Source organism: Typopeltis vanoorti, chromosome 3 (genome assembly GCF_054136105.1).
Source record: "Typopeltis vanoorti isolate ZY-2024b chromosome 3, IOZ_Tvanoo_1.0, whole genome shotgun sequence".
Lineage (NCBI taxonomy): Eukaryota > Metazoa > Arthropoda > Arachnida > Uropygi > Thelyphonidae > Typopeltis > Typopeltis vanoorti.
In genome coordinates, this window is record NC_143551.1 from 99,558,072 (window position 1) to 99,577,947 (window position 19,876).

Sequence of the window (19,876 nt, forward strand, 5' to 3'; positions counted from 1 at the left end):
TTGTTCTTCTATATGTTGAACTTGAGTCTGTTCCAGTAGTTGACTTTTCATTGCTTGCGCTGGTGAAGGGTGGGGGGGGGGGCTTGTTTAACTAATAAGTCATTATTTTATCTCTTTTCCTGTTTTATGAGTCTCATACACTCAGGCAGATTTTATTAAGTCTCTAAGATATATTTAATATTTTTAATTTTTTACAATATATTAATCCATATACTGTAATCTTCTTTAAAATCAAACTGATCAATTGATCCAATAATTCATATGATTTTATTGATATGACTATATTTTTAGATACAAGTCTTTTTTTATAATTTAATAATACTTAGGTTGATCTTTAATCTTTTAAATATTGACTTTGCACATTATAGACATATTTGTTAATGCACTATAAAAAATGAACAAATAATTTTCCTTAGCTTATAGTGATAGTTTTCTCTCATATTTTAATTTTTCTTTCCTTATTATACTTGTCACTTTCCTGGCTTGATGCATATACATACAATCCATACACCTGCCCTTTATTCCTGTTCATTTTTCAACAACCTCTTTTTTGATTTACAGTTTCTGTTTGCTTCTCCTAGTTAATCGTTTTACTTCAAATCTTTTTATTTTTGTCAGTCAAGGTATATAATTTTCCATTGCTGCTAACGCATATTTGTTAACTGACTCCCATGCACTAATGATCTCTCTTTCTTCAAATTCTTCCATCCATATTGTCTCAAGTTGCTTTCTAAGTTTGTAATCACTTGCGTTAATTAGTAATTCCATATAAATTCCTCTTTCCTTGAGCCTTCCAAATGTCTATTAATTCCCAAAGTCATGACTATATGGTCACTCTCACTAATCTTGTCCTATCCACCTCAACCTCACACACCATGCATTTTTAAAGCCAGTGATATCTCCATCCTGAGAGGGTACAAATTATCATAATTAATGCTCTACCACTGTATTTACTCTCTCCCTGTCTCACCAAAATACCGTGTGCTATACCTCTCTGCCTCTCTTCCTGTCAGCACATCATCTTCTGTCGATCATATTTCACTGATACCAATAATCTTATGGAAGGTAATGCACTGTTTTTTTCTTTTTTATAGAAAAAGCAGTGTGCTGTTAATACTCCCATATTATTGCTCTCTCTCTCTAGCTCAATGCATTATTAATCTAGTGCATTATAATCTGGAATTATTCACCTTTTCAGCATTATTATTATTATTATTATTATTATTATTTTCAGGTGCCTTTCTTATTCCCTACCTCATCTGTCTAATTGGTGGTGGTGCACCAGTTTTTATACTAGAGATTGCTCTTGGACAGTACACCAGTCAAGGAGGAATTACTGTTTGGGATATCTGTCCAATTTTTAAAGGTAAGCATCTGAGTTTACTTTGTTAAATTCAAGATAAACATACTATCAGTGGAATTTAAACTGTATAATAGAGCAGTCAAGTTCTGTGATTATCCACGTAATTTGCAATATATAAATGCTTATAAAGAAAAATAATTAAATACAAGTTCTTTTCACTAAGCTTTGATATCTTCCAGGTCTACCTACTCACTGATGAGACCTCAAAAAAGGTTGAAACCGGTCTGGGTAGTGACCTCTCCTCATAATGTAATGACAGTATTGCATCTCCTAGGAGTTGTGTTTTACATTATGAGAGAATATCAAGAATAGTGAGGGATCTTGCTCCACCTTTGCTTCGAATTGCCTTTGCCGATAGTTTTTCAGCATTGAAACTCATATAGATCGTAGTTCTCGATCTTGAGTTTCACTTACTGGCTATATAACAACATAGGATTTTTATCCGCTTAATTTCTATTAAGTTGTCAGAAAACTAGCCATTTGGCTTTTCATTTTAATTACAAAATATAAGCACACCTTTATGGAATTCGTATAGTGAAGGTATGTAAGTTCTTTTCACTAAGCTTTGATATCTTCCAGGTCTACCTACTCACTGATGAGACCTCAAAAAAGGTTGAAACTGGTCTGGGTAGTGACCTCTCCTCATAATGTAATGACAGTATTACATCTAGGAGTTGTGTTTTACATTATGAGAGAATATCAAGAATAGTGAGGGATCTTGCTCCACCTTTGCTTCGAATTGCCTTTGCCGATAGTTTTTCGGCATTGAAACTCACATAGATCGTAGTTCTCAATCTTGAGTTTCACTTACTGGCTATATAACAACATAGGATTTTTATCTGCTTAATTTCTATTAAGTTGCCAGAAAACTAGCCATTTGGCTTTTCATTTTAATTACAAAATAATAATTATTATTATTATTATTATCATCATCATCAACAACAACAACAACAACAACCTTCAAGGAGTTGGAAGTTTTTCCACTTGGTTATGCTTTAAATTAAAGATAAATACCAAGAAATTATATACTTGGTTTAATCCTTTATCTAAGTGTAAGCAAACAAGTTTGCACCTGAACTATCTTCAGGACGAGGACTAGTATAAAGAAGCTAATGACTTCACATCCAGGACCGGCCATCTCGGGGGAGCCCCCATGATCGAGTGGGCACAGTCGGTACACATTTGCAGAAACTTATTTTTTATTTTATTTTTTTCTTCTTCTAATTTTGGTTATAACTAAAGGGATTTCATCAACAGGATTTTAGGGCCCCCAGTAATAATAATATCTCTATGTTTCTCTATTATATTATTGTTTTGTGTTCAGTAAACGTTATCTTAACCTGTTATATTTCAAATGTGTTTTTTTTTTATTTTCCTGTGCCAAAATCATTTTCAAGTAAGAGGTTTTACAATATGTTTATTTTGGAATCCTTTAATTTTTACCTTTGAAAAATATATTAGGAGCCCAAAAGGTTTCTTGCACCTGGGCCCCTTTATAGAGAAGGCCGGTCCTGTTCACATCACTAGCCTTAGTATCCCATGATGTAAAGCACTTCTCTTTGCAGATATGTATAATGCTATGCATCTGCAAGGGATGTGCTTTGCATTATGGGATACTAAAGCAAGTGATGTGAAGTCATTAGTTTCTTTATACTAGTTGCCCCAGTCCTGAAAATAGTTCAGGTGCAAACTTGTTTGCTTACAGATGGATAAAAGATTAAACTAAGTATATAATTTCTTGGTATCTTTAATTTATAACTTTCAAGGAGTCAGCATATGAATGTTTACTCAACCTAAAACATATTTATTGTACTGAACTTTAAAGTCTTTACCCCCCCCCCCCCCCCAGCAGTATAGTTTGACTTTTAGCACCTTGGGCAGATTTGTAGCAGTGTGCCATTTGTAGTGTGACAATTTCGATAATTGGTAAAATATTCTGCATGCCGTTCTGATACAGGCCCTTAGCATGCCAAAGCATTCCTATGCCTCTGCCCTCAGCATTTTGCCAACATGTTCCATTCATCCACAATTCTCCATGTTGACACTGCTGCCAGTTGGTAAGCGTGATCATGAGGTACTTGTATGGGAAGTGATGAAACAAGAAAAGGTCACTGCCAAAAATGGATACATGTAGAAGTATAAAGCAGGTGATTATAGGAAGCACTGTAGTCAGTTAGCATCAGTATGTTGGGTAGATGAGCTGAGAAGAAAAGATGTTGACAATGCATGGAAATTCATGAGGTAGTATCTGACTAAAGCAATGTATGACTGCATACTGAGGGTTAAGCGAGTAAATAGAGTGGGACTGAAATGCATGAACAGCGAAATCAAGCAAGGTTGTGCTGGAAAAGAAAATGCTATGGAGGAGGTACAAGACAGTTGGTGGTGGTGATCAGATCCATGAAGAGTACAAGGTGCAGGCCAGAAAGGTGACAAGAATGATAAAAAAAAAAAAAAGTGCAGTATGAGAGGAGATTGGCTGGTCATGCCAAGGTTAACTCAATGGAATTTTTCTGCTACATGGCAAGCAAGAGGAAGAATAATTATGGCAGACTAACATTGGTGGATAGTCATGGCAGCAGACTAACAGCTACAAAGGATATAGTGGAATTATTGATGAGCACTTTATCAGCATATATCATATTGGTATAAATTATCCGATATAATATATAGAAGAGAGGCAAGCATTAGGAGAATTGAAAGTGAAAGAAACAGAGACGTATCAGATGTTGGTTGGGTTAGATGTAAATAAGGCTGTGGGAATGGATGACATATCACCACGTATGCTTAAGGAATGTGCACTACAATTGGTTATGCCCTTGACCTGGTTATTTAATAAAAGTCTTGCAGTGGGTAGGGTTCCTAAGGGGTGGAAAGAAGGCAAAATAGTACCACTCCAGAAGCATGGTTCTAAGACAGAAGTCTCCAACTATAGGCCAGTCTGTATAAGTGCAGTTGTTGTCAAGATGTTGGAGAGATTGGTGAGGAACAGAATACAGAATTTGGTTGATGGACATGGCATTCTTTATGATGGTCAGCATGGATTTGTAAAGGGTAGGTCCTGTTTCAGTAATTTTCTTGCATTTTAAGACAAGGTAATGAGTGTGTTAGATAAGGGAGAATCATATACAGTGATATTCTTGCGCTTTAAAAAACCGTTTGATAGATTACCACATGATAAGTTGGTGTACAAGCTGCAGAGGATGGGAATAGACAGTATATTGGTTAGATGGATCAGAGATTGACTCTCTGAAAGATACCAGCAGGTTGTATGATGGAGCAGTGTCTCAAAAGAAAAAGGGTAACCAGTAGTGTGCCCCACGGTTCTGTTCTTGGGCCCCTGCTGTCTAACGTTTGTAAATGATATATCATGTGGACCGACTGGGGATCTTCAGTTATTTGCTGATGATGCAAAGTTGGGAAGAATTATAAGTAGCACTGCTGATGCTGAATCCCTTCAGGAAGATTTCAATAGTCTTTTTACTTGGACAAAAAAGTGGAGTTGTAGTTCACTTAATATCACACTTAATATTGATAAGTGCAAGGTGTTGCATTTTGGAGTGCAGAAATATAAGGCTGTGCACTATATCAATGGTGCTGCACTGCAGGAAGTGGATGAGATCAGATATTTGGGAGTGATGGTTGACAGTAGACTGAAGTTTAGAAGGCATATTGCTAGTGTTGCAAAGGTTGCACATCATAGTGCTGCAATGATAAGAAGTACTCCAACATGCAAGGATAAAGAAGCGGTTGTGCCACTGTATAAGGCACTGGTCAGACCACACTTGGACTATTGTGCTCAGATCTGGTCATCTGGTTTTCAATGTGATGTGGAGACATATGATTTGGAGAGGGTCTAGAGACGAGTGACTAAGACAATATCAGTAGTTTGGAATGCTGGCTGTGGAGAGAGGTTGAAGAGATGTGGATTGCAAAGTTTGGTGGATAGAAGGAAGAGAGGTGATATTATAGGGACATTTAAGTTAGTGAGAGGATTTTATCAGATTAATCCAGAGGGGATTATAAAAAGAGTAGAAGGTGAGAGGGGGAAGAACCAGAGGTCATTCCTGGAAGTTATGTAAAAGTATGGTGAAGAAGGGTGTGAGGAGTAGATTTTTTTACATGGAGAATTGTCAGTTAATGGAACTCATTACCAGAGTGTGTTGTTAATGCAACGAGTGTTAAGGATTTTAAGTTTCTCCATGATAAATATGTTGTCAGTTGAATGAACCTCCCACAATGAGTCTGTCGACTTCATGGAGGGTGTAATAATAATAATAAATCTACTCCTCGCATCCTTCTTCAAAACTTCAAGGGATGGCCTCGTGTTCTCCCCCCCCACCTTTGACTTTCTACTCATTTTATAACCTCTGTGTATTAATCTGATAAAATCTCCTCACTAACTTAATATCACCATCATATTACCTCTTTTTCACCTATTCATCAAACTCTGCAATTTACATCCCTTTAATCTTTTTAAAAACTAACATTCTGGAGTCCTGATATTGCCTTGATCACTCACTCTGGACCTTCTCCAATGTTTCCACGTTACAATGAAAGCTAGGTGACCAAATCTGAGCAGAGAGTCTGACCAATACTTTATGCAGTGGCATAACCACATCCTTATCTCTATTTATTGTGTACTTGTTATTAATATTATTTATACAGGTACTCCAGGGAGTCAAAAGACTCATTGCAAGAAACCCACACTTTATCCATCATACATCTCCTTAAACTTATTCACTGTTCACCCGTAACCACCTCTGGCAATCCATTCTACACATTCACCACTCTCCAAGTAAAGAACTTAGTCTGCACATCCTTACTAACCATACTCTTAGACAACTATTATTGTAACAGCAATATGATGCACAGTCTTTGTAATACTTGCAATGTATTGCATTCATGTAATACGTTACAAGTATTACATTCAGGCAATCTATTCAAGTCCTCCTGTAAGGCATAACAACTGCTTGACTCTGCATTGCTCTCCCCAAATTTGCATCATCTTCAAACAGCTGCATGTCACTAGTTAAACTCATCTCAATATCATTACTGCAGAAATTGAACAACAATGGTCCCAAAACTGACTCTATGCAGTACATCACTAGTGACCTTCCTCTTTTGGTATATATTACAAGGAAGGTTGATTAAATCTCAGTTTAATAAGCATTTGTACACTTTTTATCCAGAAAAGGGCTATTCTTTAGTGAAAGAAAGATTGTAATCCTTCACATTTGTTTTGAAACAAATGGAATTGCTACTACTACTGATAGTGCTACAGTTATGGAAAAATTAGAATTATCACTGGCATTTCAACAGTAAATGTTATACCTGCACACTTCCTCTTTCTGTGTAAAAATGTTTTATGTCAAAAATTTGAAAGATTGCAGTAGTAATGATAGCAGCAAAAGTCACAATGAAATTGATGTTGAATTTGATTACAATGATGAAGAAAACAATGAATTAGATGTGGAATGTGCTCTACAGCAGCCTTTCTCTAGGGCCAGCCATCTTGGGGGTGCAGTGGGTGCAATGCACCCGGGCCCCACGATCAAGTGGGCACAGTTGGTACACATTTGCAGAAACATATTTTTTATTTTATTTTATTTTTCTTCTTCTAAGTTTGGTTATAACTAAAGGGATTTCATTGACAGGATTTTAGGGGCCCCCGGTAATAATAATATATCCATATTTCTCTATTATATTAGTGTTTTGTGTTCAGTAAACATTATGTTAACCTGTTATATTTCGAATGTTTTTTTTTTTTTTTTTGTTTTCCTTTGCCAAAATCATTTGCAAGTAAGAGGTTTTACAATACGTTTATTTCGAAATTCTTTAATTTTTACCTTTGAAAAATATTTTAGGGCCCCAAAAGGTTTCTTGCACCCGGGCCCTTTATAGAGAAGGCCAGTCCTGCCTTTCTCAGAGTGTTTATCCTCAGCCCACTAGTGGGCTCCATCATTTTTCTGATGGGCTGAGAGAATTTTTCTAGTAAATAAATATTATCTTAGTAAATTTTCAGATACATTTCAGAATATGATATATTAAAAATCCTATAAATTAAGAAGTTCTTTCACATAATTTGTTTAATTTCAGTGTAATAATATACACAATATTTTGTTACATTCTGTAATCTTAACACATGAGTGTACATAAAATTAGCCACTCACAAAAGGAAGAGCCTCTGCATGCATTGAATCAGTTGCATTGATTACAGTAACACATTGCAATATTCATGATGAGCAACTTGATGCTAAGGATATTGTTATTATTATTATTCAGGCCTGCATGGAGTCAAGAGACTCATCGTGGGAGGTCCTTCCTAGGAAACGCAAATTCTATCATACCACTCCTTGAACTCACTGACCATTCTTACTCTCACCACTCTATCAGGCAATGCATTCCATGGTTCAGCCACCCTCCATGCAAAGAAACCACTCCTCATCCTCTTGCTCACAGCTTCCTTTCATAACTTCCAGGGATGGCCCCTTGTCGTTGCTCCTTCCCGCTGTTCCACCAAGAGAAAGAACTCCGCAGTGTCAACCCTGTATCTGCCTCTCAACAGTTTAAAAGTCTCGATCATATCACCTCTCCTTCTTATATCCACCAAACTCTGCAGTCCACATTCCCTCAGCCGATCCTCATAACTAACATTGTACAGTCCTGAAATCATTTTTGTTATCTGCCTCTGTACCCTTTCCACAGTTAATTTATCCCCTTCCAATCCTGGAGACCATATTTGAGAACAATAGTCTAAGTGTGGTCTGATCACAGTCTTATACAACAGAATGATAACTCTTTTATCTCTGTAGGTCAGCATCCTTCTCATTATTGCAGCAATCCTCTGTGTTACCTTCACCACCTTTGCAATATGTCCCCTGAATTTCAGGTTTCTATCAATCATCAACCCCAGATCTCTTATCTCCCCTACTTCCTTCAGTATAGTTCCTCCAATAAGGTATGCAGCGTCCCATCGATGTTTCCCAAACCTCAAGATCTTACATTTTGCTGCATTTAACCAACACCCCCAGTCATTTGCCCATCTGTCTAGCTTATTCAAATCCTCTTGCAGGGCTACTACATCTGCACTATTACTAATAATCCTTCCCAGCTTCACATCATACGCAAACAACTGAATATCCCCTTGCAATCCATTGACAATGTCATTGATATAAAGGTTAAACAATACAGGTCCCAGTACTGACCCCTGTGGAACCTCACCTGCAACCTTCCGCCTCCTTAATATTGCCCCACCATACACAACTCTCTGATACCTATCAGATAGCCAATCCTGAATCCAGTTGATTAACCTGACATCTAAATCCATCTACTGCAACTTAAGTATCAGCTTATCATGTGGCACCCTGTCAAATGCCTTTGCAAAATCCAAAAAAATGGCAGTATATGCCTTTCCCTCATCCACTGCTCTTGTCACTTTATTATAAAAGGCAATCATATTAAGAAAGCAACAGTACCCCTTAACAAATCCATGTTGATTCTCACAGATAACACTACCCTTATCTGCCCAATGCTGTATATGGTCCCTGACTAATTTCTCCAAGACCTTAATAACCACTACTGATGACACACAAACTGGCCTATAATTAGATATGCCAGATGACCTTAAGCAGTTATGAATGGACCAGTAAACGTAAATTAACAAGGTCTGCTCTTGAAATACAGGTATTGTTAAAATCTGATGTGAGGAAATGGGCACTGAACACATGCAAATTTTAATATCATAATGAAGCTTCCTAACCCTCTTTTGAAAAAGTTCTTACCTGTTTCTTTGAACTGAGAGGTAAGATCAAACTCTACTTCCATGATAGTGAATGGCAACTATTTTACCTTTCCGATTGCATTCGTGATTTCTCCTGAACTGAATGATTTTAATCTTGCTTTGCAAGGAGGATGTCACCATCTGTAATGTTTGATTTGCGCAAAAATGGAACTATGGCAGAAATGCTTTGACAATCGAGATTTTGAAAGTTTCACAACTCTGAATGATTTCATGCTCACATCTGGAGAAAAATTTCTAACCTGATTATTAAAGACTTTAAACAGTCCCTAAGAGTCCTATGTGCACAATTTAAAAAATATTTTCCAGAACCAGATACAAGATTTGAGTGGATTGGGAATCCTTTTACATGGATGGAATGTATAAAAAGTATTGAAGGTAAGCTTTCATCAAAAGAGATAACAATGTTCAGGGAGAGAAGTTTGACAGACTTTTGGTTTCCACATTCATTTCCAATGTCCTGAACTCACCACCATATCAATGAAGTACTTACTACCATTCTCCTCATCTTATATCTGCAAAGGTTAAGTTTTCAATACTGCTTTGTCTGAAACAAAAAAACAGAAGTTAAGTAAACGTAGAACCAGATACGAGGCTAAAATTCACCAACTTTGAACTTGATCAATGTTTACTGGTGTTTAAAAGAAAGCAGTATCATTCTTTGCATTCATATATTTAATATATTTTGTACATTTTTTATATCAACTTAATTTCTTGAATGCTTGAACTTTAATGCTGAAGTACTTTACAAGTGTCTTAATTTTTAGTATACTTCACAGTATATCCCATTCCTATCCTAATTTTCCTTCGACATAATGTTTCACTGATGGTGGTAAAATATGACCTATTGGTAATAGGAGGGGTGGGGGAGGAACTGTGGGCCCACTTGTACAAAGCATAGTGGTCAGAAAAGTTTGAGAAACATTGCATTACAAGATGATATTTCCACAGAAATATCTAGTATAAGAAAAATTTTTAAATTGCTTAAATATTCTCCAACAAATTAATTCTGTTTTGCAAAAATAAATAATAGGTTACAAAATAGAAAGGGAAGCTATTTTAGATTGAATAACATATTTTAAAAAAGGATTTTTATTTTATTTTATTTGTTTATTTATTGTTTACAGTATTAGTGCATACATTGAATTCCTTACATGTTAAATGATCTCATACTTAATGTTTTTCAGCAAATGTATATAATGTTATCTATCTGGATATGCTGTACCAATATATATATATATATATATGTTACGGTTAAAGTGATAAATCTGGTTATTATTAATAATTACCAGTTAAAGTGAATAATTTACGAGAAATAATCACTTTAACTGGTTAAAGTGAATAATTCCTAGAGGAGTCTGGTAAATGTAATAAAAACATGTTTATAGGTTTTCATTTTCAATAGAAATTATAACAGCTTAGGTTAGGTTAGTTTTAAATGAAAAAAGTTCTTTTGCACTCAGTGAAATCAGAAATCATTATAATCTAACCTAACCTAACCTTTAGCGGTTGGAAATCATTATAAACTAAACTAGCCTAACCTAAACTAACCAAACCTTTATTGGTTAGGTTAGTTTATAATGAAAAAAGTAAGGAAAGTACTTCTTTTGCACTTCTTCAATGTAATACTTCTTCTTCAATGAAATCAGAAATGAGAAATCATTATAAACTAACCTAACCTAAACTAACCTGGATGTTGCATGTCGAACCATAGTGTAGTCGTAGTTTGTTGTGGGCAGATTGATGGGGATCAAAGATAAACGTTGTTGTGGGCCAAGCTTAATGATTGTAAGCAGATAAATGGGGATAACAAATAAAAGTTGTTGTGGGAAGATGAATGGGGATAATAGACAGATGTCATTGCTGTACCTCTTTTCTCATCAATAGAGAAAAACACTGATCAGTTCCTTTCTGATTTATCTATTATCACCATTCATCTGTCCACAACAACTTTTATTTGTATCTCTATTTATCTGCCTGCAATCATTAAGCTCGGCCCACAACAACGTAAAATTTATCTTTCATCCCCATTGATAAAGTCTGTCCACGACAAACTACGACTACACTCTGGTTCGCCATGCGACATCCAGGTTAGTTTATAATGATTTCTCATATCTAATTTCATTGAGTGCAAAAGAAGTACTTTCCTTACTTTTTTCATTATAAAGTAACCTAAACTAACCTAACCAATAAAGGTTAGGTTAGTTTATGATGGTTTCTGATTTCTGATATCACTGAGTGCAAAAGAAGTACTTTTCTTACTTTTTTATTATAAACTAACCTACCCTAACCTAACCTAAGCTGTTATAATTTCTATTGAGAATGAAAACTTATATATAAAACCTATAAACATGTTTTTATTACATTTACCAGACTCCTCTAGGAATTATTCACTTTAACCGGTTAAAGTGATTAATTCTAATTATTCATTTTAACCGGAAATTATTAATAATAACTGGATTTATCACTTTAACCGTAACATATGTATTTTTACAATAATCAAACTTTGAGTCTTATGTAAGAGAAATAGTGAGTATTAAATTAAGAAAGTAAATTTTTTTAATTCCCAAAGATTAAAAAAAACATGGTGGGAATTTAGAAACTCCAATCGATATACCATCACATTTATATAATGTGCAATCTGCGAGAGAAAGTGCTGACAACCTAGTTGCAGTAGTCAAAAGACAGACCATATGATGGGAGCTTCCTTAATAGTCCTTTGTGCTAAACATAATCAAATGTTCTAGCAAGATCAAAAGCAACCACTTGAAATTTCCCAAACTTTCAATGACATTAAGGTGTCATAAAAGTTGAATGGTGTTAATGGTTTCTCCATTACTTTAAAAAAAAAAAAAAGAAAGTGGAGAATTTGGATAGTAATTTGCATTTTTGAAAATTATGGAGGCAACTACCGTGTTTGAATAAAAACTTTAGTTTAATATAACTAAAATCTACATTCGACGTTTCGACCTTTATGTCAAGGTCATCTTCTGGAGCGTACAAATATACACAGGAAACAAGCTATACTACAATCAAACTGGTTTGTTAAAGACACTGACCAACTGCTACCACAATTGTTGGCCTGACCTCTGGTAAAAAAAAATAAATAAATAAATAAATGAAAATTTATTTATTTATTTATCTAAAAGTTATAGAGTCTATAACTCTATAAAACTACAACAAAAACGAATCTAGATTACAGTAAAACCATAGCCATCCCATACATTAAAGGGTTATCAGAAAAAATCAACAGAATCCTACAACATAACCACCCACTAAACTTAAAACCATATTCAACTCCTCTAAGGATCCTCTCCTCCCATTAGCACATCCTGGAGTCTATTGCATCTGCTGCACCTGTAACTTACCGTACATTGGTGAAACAGGACGGACAATCCCTATACGCAAGAAAGAACACATTAGACACATTAAATATAACCATTATGGTGAAACAGGCCTCTCAGACCACACACCCAACACCTTACACCAAATCAACTGGAAAAGCACCTGCTCCTTACACTGCACAAAAACCTGGTACGAAAGGAAATTTAAGGAATCCTGCGAAATCCCGATAAACCACCCAAATATCAATAACAAAGATGGCATGAAAATTCCAAGGATCTGGATGGCACACATTCAGCCTACCTAATATGAAAGATCCAGCATAAGTCAGGACTCTAGCCAATCCGTAACTAGTATTAGAAACCATTCCATACCAACTGGCTGGAATGATGTTAATATATATATATATATATATTAGACAACACTAATAATAGGACTCTAGCGTTGATGTATAATTTTTTTATTTTTTTATTTTTCATTTATTTATTTATTTATTTTATTTTTTATTTATTTTTTTATTTTTTCACCAGAAGTCAGGCCAACAATTGTGGTAGTGGTTGGTCAGTGTCTTTAACAAACCAGTTTGATTGTAGTATAGCTTGTTTCCTGTGTATATTTGTACGCTCCAGAAAATGACCTTGACATAAAGGTCGAAACGTCGAATGTAGATTTTAGTTATATTAAACTAAAGTTTTTATTCAAACACGGTAGTTGTCTCCATAATTTTCAAAAATGCATTCGGATCACCGTGTAAGCCTAAAATAAAGGATTGGATAGTAATTTGATAGAAGATTTATTGCCTTTCTTAGGAATGGATTGAATATAGGCTAATTTTCAAACTGCAGGATGGATACCATTGGAATATGTGAATAAAATGACAGCATTCAATAGCATTCGACTCTGGAACACAAACCTTCAGAATAATCAGAGAAATGTCATCTGGGCTAGAAACTTTTTTTTTGGAATCAAACATGAAATTTTGGCCAGAAGAAGAGCAGAAGATTCTTCTGCTCTCCTTCTGGCCAAAATCAGAGAGCAGACATTAAACATGGTGTGTTTGGATTGGCCATTTATTGAGATCATTAAGTGCATGTAAGAAAAGCCTGACTTTGCCGTGAGTATAGTATATAACGAGTATATAACGTGAGTATAGTATATACCATAACAAGGTGTGAGTATTTAAATATAAGGGTGTGCTGAAAAGTTATGATAATCACTATGAACAAATTGAGGTAGAATCATGTAACTTACACATCATTCTACATGTTCTCCACAAAGTGATATACATCTGTTACAATGCTGCTGCATCATTTGCAACCCTCTGAGAAAAAAGTCTTTCCCTTTTTTGCAAAAACCAGCCCTCAGCTGTAGATATGACTTCATCATCTGTGGTACATTTTGTTCCTTTCAAGTGTTTCTTTAAATTTGGGAATAGGAAATCGTCAGCTGGGGCCAGGTCTGGCAAATAGGGTGGGTGAGGCAGACATTGAAAGCCCAAGTTGCATATTGTCTTTTGGGTTTCATGAACAGTGTGAGCAAGTGTGTTGTCCTACAAAAGCAACATGCCTCTGTAGTGCCTCCTTCAATTCCTTCAGATCTGTTGAATAAACTGCTGCTGTAACAGTTTCACTTTTTTTTTGAAGGACTTGGTAATGATTACACCATCTATATCGCAAAAGACAATGGCAAGAACCTTCCCCTGGATTTGGAACTTCTTTAGCCATGGAGAACCTTTGTGTCTCCACTCCCTTGACTGCTGTTTGGTCTCTGGGTCATAGTGCTGAAGCTATGTTTCATCAACAGTCACAATATGAGCCAAAACATTTGCACCTGATTTCTCAAAATGACCCCTATTCCTTTGAGATGGCAGCACACACTCTCTCTTTTGGTCAGTATTCAAACATTTGGGGACCCAATTCACTGAGAGTTTCTGCATATCCAGATTTTCATTTAAAATCATTGCAAAGACTCTGGGGGATATCCAGGGAATGAGTTGGGGTCATCCCCAGAGTCTTTGCAATGTTTTTGGCTGGTATTTGTCTATCATGAAGGATCATGGAATGCATTGCATCTATGTTTTCAGGTGTGATTGCTGTAGAAGGTCTTCCTTGACCTGCAGACATATGTTGTCTTAGGATTCCCAGTTTTAAACTTCTCCACCCATCTGGTAACTGTTGAATATGCTGATGCATAGTCCACTAAAGTCTCTCACAAAGTGAATTTGGTGAATTTCAGTTGCAGACTTTTCTTGCAGCACTAAAAACTTCTTAATAGCCCTCACCTCAGTGTCTTCGAATTTCTTCAAAACCTCTGACATGTCTTCTTATATATCCTAAAAAAAAATAACAAATTATTAACAATTTGATGAAACATGGGGGTTAAAGGGTTTTAAGATATGTTCTTTCTTGTGGTTATATCAGTTGCTTTAATATCATTTTTGTTCTAGGTGCATCTGTGTTTTCAGGTGTGATTGCTATAGAATCACACCTTCATTTATCTTTATCAGAACTTTTCGGCCTCTTCCACTCATATGTAAGGAAGGTGACCACTATTAGGAGAGTTGGACTGGAGAACATCAGTGTTTAAAGAAAGGAATGTTCAGAATGGATGGTGGCATTAGGAGAGTAGCAGAGACAGTAAATAAATGTGATAAAATGAAGAAGAGAAATTTTTAGCCAAAAAATAGTTGAAAATTCTTAAGTTTAAAATTTTCTGATATAGTATATCAGAAAATTTTTTAACGTGGTGATATACCACGTTAAAAAATTATACCATGTTAAAGTGAACATAGGCACAACAGAAAAGTGTGAGGAAAAAGAATGATGAGCATATTGTCCTGATACAATAATGCAGAATTGAGGAAGAGAGCAGAAGCAGCAGAAATGAATGACATGATAGCGAGAATGTGTTTAAAGAGAGATTTGGAATATATGGATGGTTGAAGTGTATTTGAAAAGAGCTGCATGTGAGAGAGGGACTACATTTGAATATGGAAAGATGTAGGTAGCTGAAGATATTGTTTTCTGGAGAAGTAAGTGTTATGGCATAGAAATGGGGAACTAGAGTTGCCATGGAGGAGATGTTTCTGATGTTTCTTTATACTAATGTCAGGAGTATTAGGAATAAGGGAACTGAATTAGTAGCATTGATAGATACAGCCTGTCAAAATTATTAAAATCATTGAAGTGTGAGTGACAGAAGGCAATGCCCTGACAGGAATAAAAGTAGATGGGAGTAGCATATTTCAGCAGAATAGGAAAGGTGAATGGGGTGATGGGGGCAGTGGCACACTCAGGATTTAATCTTGGGGGGGGGGACAAGTTAAGTATACGATTTGAGAATACACACTACACATTGCATATGACCTATGACTGAGCATCTGCAGTGATCGCCAATACATGATACCCATGATCTCCTTTGGCCAGGCTCTGACATAGCGCTCCGTCCAACAGAGCAATACTTCGTTTGCCTCGTGTTCAATAGTGGCCATGATTCCCAAGAGCTATAGAGTATTCCCACCTTATGTGACCGTTAATTCATAAGTAGTATAGAAATAGAAGACACACCACAACATAAATAAAAAAAAATAATAATTTTAATTAGGAAAAGATTTTTGGAAATTTTTCTGATGTTTTTTCCTTTTTCTTTTGGGAGGGCCAGGGCCCCTTGGCCCCCTCCCTGGGTGCGCCACTGGGTGGGGGTGTTACTTATGATAAGTGTCGAGTTGTGTTCTCTCACTACATCATAGTCTTGAACACACACATGCTGGTAGAATAGAGGCATCAAACTATAAGCTAGTTTGTACTTATGTAGTTGTTAAAATTTTTGGAGGAAATTAGTGAGACATTGTATACAGAATTGAGCAGATGAGAGTATTATTATTATTATTATCTGCAAACATCAGCATAGATTTGTTAAGGGACACTCTTCTTTCAGTAATCTCTGCATTCTAAAATTTTATAATAAAGTAAGTGAAAAGGGTAGTTAAAGGGAAAGGCATATATTGCCTTTCTGTCATCAAAGAAAGTTTTTTTTTTTTTTATTATTTTGCAAAGACATTTAACATAAGTTAATATTTAAGTAGTTGCAACACATTGAGTTATCAGGTTAATGAATTCAGTTAGAAATTGGCTGTCTGGTATACATACAATTTGTGTATGGAGGAGGGGGTGGAAATATCAAGGAAAAGGAAGGTCACAAGTGGATTCCATAGGAACCAGTACTGAGACCTTTGCTTTTTAATCTTTATGTCAATAATATTGTCACTGGATTTCAGGAAGATATTCTGATGTTTGCAGATGATATGAAACTTGGAAAAGAGTAATAATAATGCTGATGTGATGTCCATTCAGAAGGACTTAATAAACTGGACAAGTCGGGAATCAAAAAGTGAATAGAGATAATCCAGCCTGGTTGGCCGAGTAATTAACGTATCTGCTCTCCAGCCAAAAGGCTATGGGTTTGAATCACACCTTGGGTATTGATGTTTGTCATTGTCTGTGAAAAATCTATTGTTGGTTTGGATGATGATGGTAGTTGTGGTTTGTTGTAGTTGATAGATTTGAGTGATGGAGACGGAGAGTTGTAGAGTATAAACTCACTCATTGTTCAAGAAGAGATGTGGAGGTAATGAAACCAAGAAAAATGCCAAAGTTTTGGCATGCCTTTTGAAAATTGTTTACAAATCCTGTCGCAGGTGACCTTCAAGGTCAGTATTTAAATGCACTGCATGAGTCAATAGGAAAGTCAAGTAGGCAGGATTAAGGAGGTAAAGAGGGAAAGTAAGATTTTGTCGGCGAAAATTCGAGAACCATTAAGTCAAGTGTTAATTATCTGGGGTTCTCATAACTATGCACAAGACTCGCACGGGGACATTAGGAGTCCCAAAAACTTAATCCAAAGTGGAGGGGTTCACTGGTGGTTAAAAGGTTTGGATCTGAGATGAAAAGGGCTTCCTTTTTTTTTATCTGGGGTGATCCATCCACGAGAGATCAAGAGGTGACATTAGTTCCGGAGGGGAAGACAGAGATCCATCCACCGAGAGCCACTCAAGTTGCAGCTGAAGATATCCAGAGGCGATAAGTCAAGGAGAAATCTTGCCGTATTGGTCCTGAAGCTCTGCCGCTCTGTTGAGTGAGTGCATGACCTGACATACGCAATTCTTCGTCGAGCAGTTCAAGATGCCGGAAAGCCTACCCTATATCCTGCTAGTTGTCGAGACTACTTATTGGTGCCCTGCGACTCCAAGCAGAAGATTCCAAAACACGGAACAGAGGAGAGACCCCTCAAGCGCCGGATAATGAATAAGGAAGGAAGACACATGCAAGATACGAGGAGACCCACTTGAGTCCATCTTTTCATTAAATGTCTGTGAATTAAGTGAAAATTCCCTGTCGAACTGTTAAGTTATCTAACTTAAGGAGGTAGTACTGACGATTGAAACGTGAACGCAGTTAACTTCCCATGGAAGAAGTTGAGCTATTGAATTTCTTTTGATAACTAAATGTGTGCTTGTGATAATTCTTGTTGTTGAAGTATTTATCTGCTATCATATTATAGGAATGTTTAGAACTTGATGACATAAATTGTACCAATGTAATTACCAGAGTTTTAACTACGTGTTAAAGAAAAAAATAAGGTTCTGAGAGATATATATATGTATATATACATCATCATCATCATCATCAAATTCCTGCCATGTACCCTCAAGGGGTGTATAGGATATGACAGTACTACATGAAAAAATTACATCATTACTAACTTCCTATCTACAATTTTCCTCCAAATCAGTCTGTTACTTGTCAAGACTCCAACATTATCAGATCTTATATTTCTATCGTCTAAGGCACTTTGTACCGTATCAATCCACCTATATCTTGGTCTTCCTCTGGGTCGTTTTCCTGCCAACCTGGCAGAGAACACCTGTTTTGCTAATCTTTCCTCTCCCATTCTATTTAAGTGACCATACCACCTGAGATTAGCTCTGCTAACGCGTTCCTGGATGCTGACAATGTCAAGTTCTTTCCTAATATCCTCATTTTTAATATGATATTGCCATTGATTCCATCTGTTCATGCCTGCCTCTAATCTTTCTCAGGACTCTCATATCTGCGGTCTCTAGTCTTTGGTCAAGTGTTTTATTTCTGACCCAGCTCTCAGATCCATAAGTTAAAACTCGTTTGAACGCTGTCTTGTATACAGCTAATTTAGTGTTCTGACTAATTTCTTTCTTATTCCATATGAATTTATTCAATTGACTTCCCACCATACCAGCTTTGCTGATTCTGTTGTCTATTTCTATATTTAATTTACCATCTTCAGTAAAAATCGTGCCTAAGTAGCTGAAATGTTTTACTTGTTCCACAGGTTCTCCATTCACAACACAGTTGACATTTTCAATGATTCTGCCTATTTTCATTGTCTTTGTCTTTTTATTGCTGACCTTCATACCATATCTATTACAACAGCTATTCAATTTAGTCAGAGAATCTTGCAGACTTGTAGCGGATTTATTTAGAAGTATAACATCATCCACATAAAGCAAAATGCTGACATTAACATCTCCAATTTTGATATCAGGTTTAATACTACATTCCTTCATAATGTGATCCATATAGATAATGAATAACAGAGGGGATAATGTACATCCTTGTCTCACACCAGATTTAACATTAAACCATCTTCCTGTACTTCCTTCAATTCTAACTGCTGACTTACAACTCAAATAAAGATTAAGTATTGCTTGATATAATGCCCCATTGACACCATATAACTGCAGCGTATTGAATAGCTTCTCTCTTGGCTCCTTGTCATATGCCTTTTCCAAATCGACCAAACTTAAATACAGATCTTTGTTATATTCCTATGCTTTCTCGAATATTTGTCGTAAAGTGAAGATCTGATCCTGACAGCCTCTATTTGGCCTGAATCCAGCTTGTTCTTCACCAAGCTTTTCTTCCACAATTCTTCTCAACCGTTTCTCAAGTATACTTGCATAGATCTTGCCAGGAACACTCAGTAGGGAAATACCTCTGTAATTCTCACATGGAGTTTTATTTCCCTTTTTATATATGGGTACTATGAGAGCTCTACTCCAATCATCGGGAATTCGTCCTTCTGTCCAGGCTTTCTGAACTATGCAGTGCAGCCACTGTAAGACTTTTATACCACCATACTTCAGCATTTCTGGTCAAATATCATCTACTCCTGCTGCCTTTCCACATTTCAAGCCTTTGATGGCTTTTTCTACTTCAAGTATGGATATGTATTCCTGACTGCATGCCTGGTCAGTGTTTTTTATCACTGTGCTGTCATCACTGCTTGTTTCATTTAGCAGTTTTTCAAAGTAATTACTCCATACTTCAAGGATA

The 19,876-nt window shown here is 36.1% G+C and overlaps 1 protein-coding gene across 1 annotated transcript in view; it reads left to right on the forward strand.

Annotated features, from left to right (window-relative positions):
- The window catches only part of LOC150108414 (sodium- and chloride-dependent taurine transporter-like), a 197,300-nt gene that overhangs the window by 73,813 nt on the left and 103,611 nt on the right, over nt 1-19,876 (forward strand). Inside the window, exon 2 of the mRNA XM_090390462.1 lies at nt 1,235-1,366. Coding sequence (XP_090246588.1) covers nt 1,235-1,366 — 132 coding nt within the window. The remainder of the gene's footprint in view (nt 1-1,234; nt 1,367-19,876) is intronic.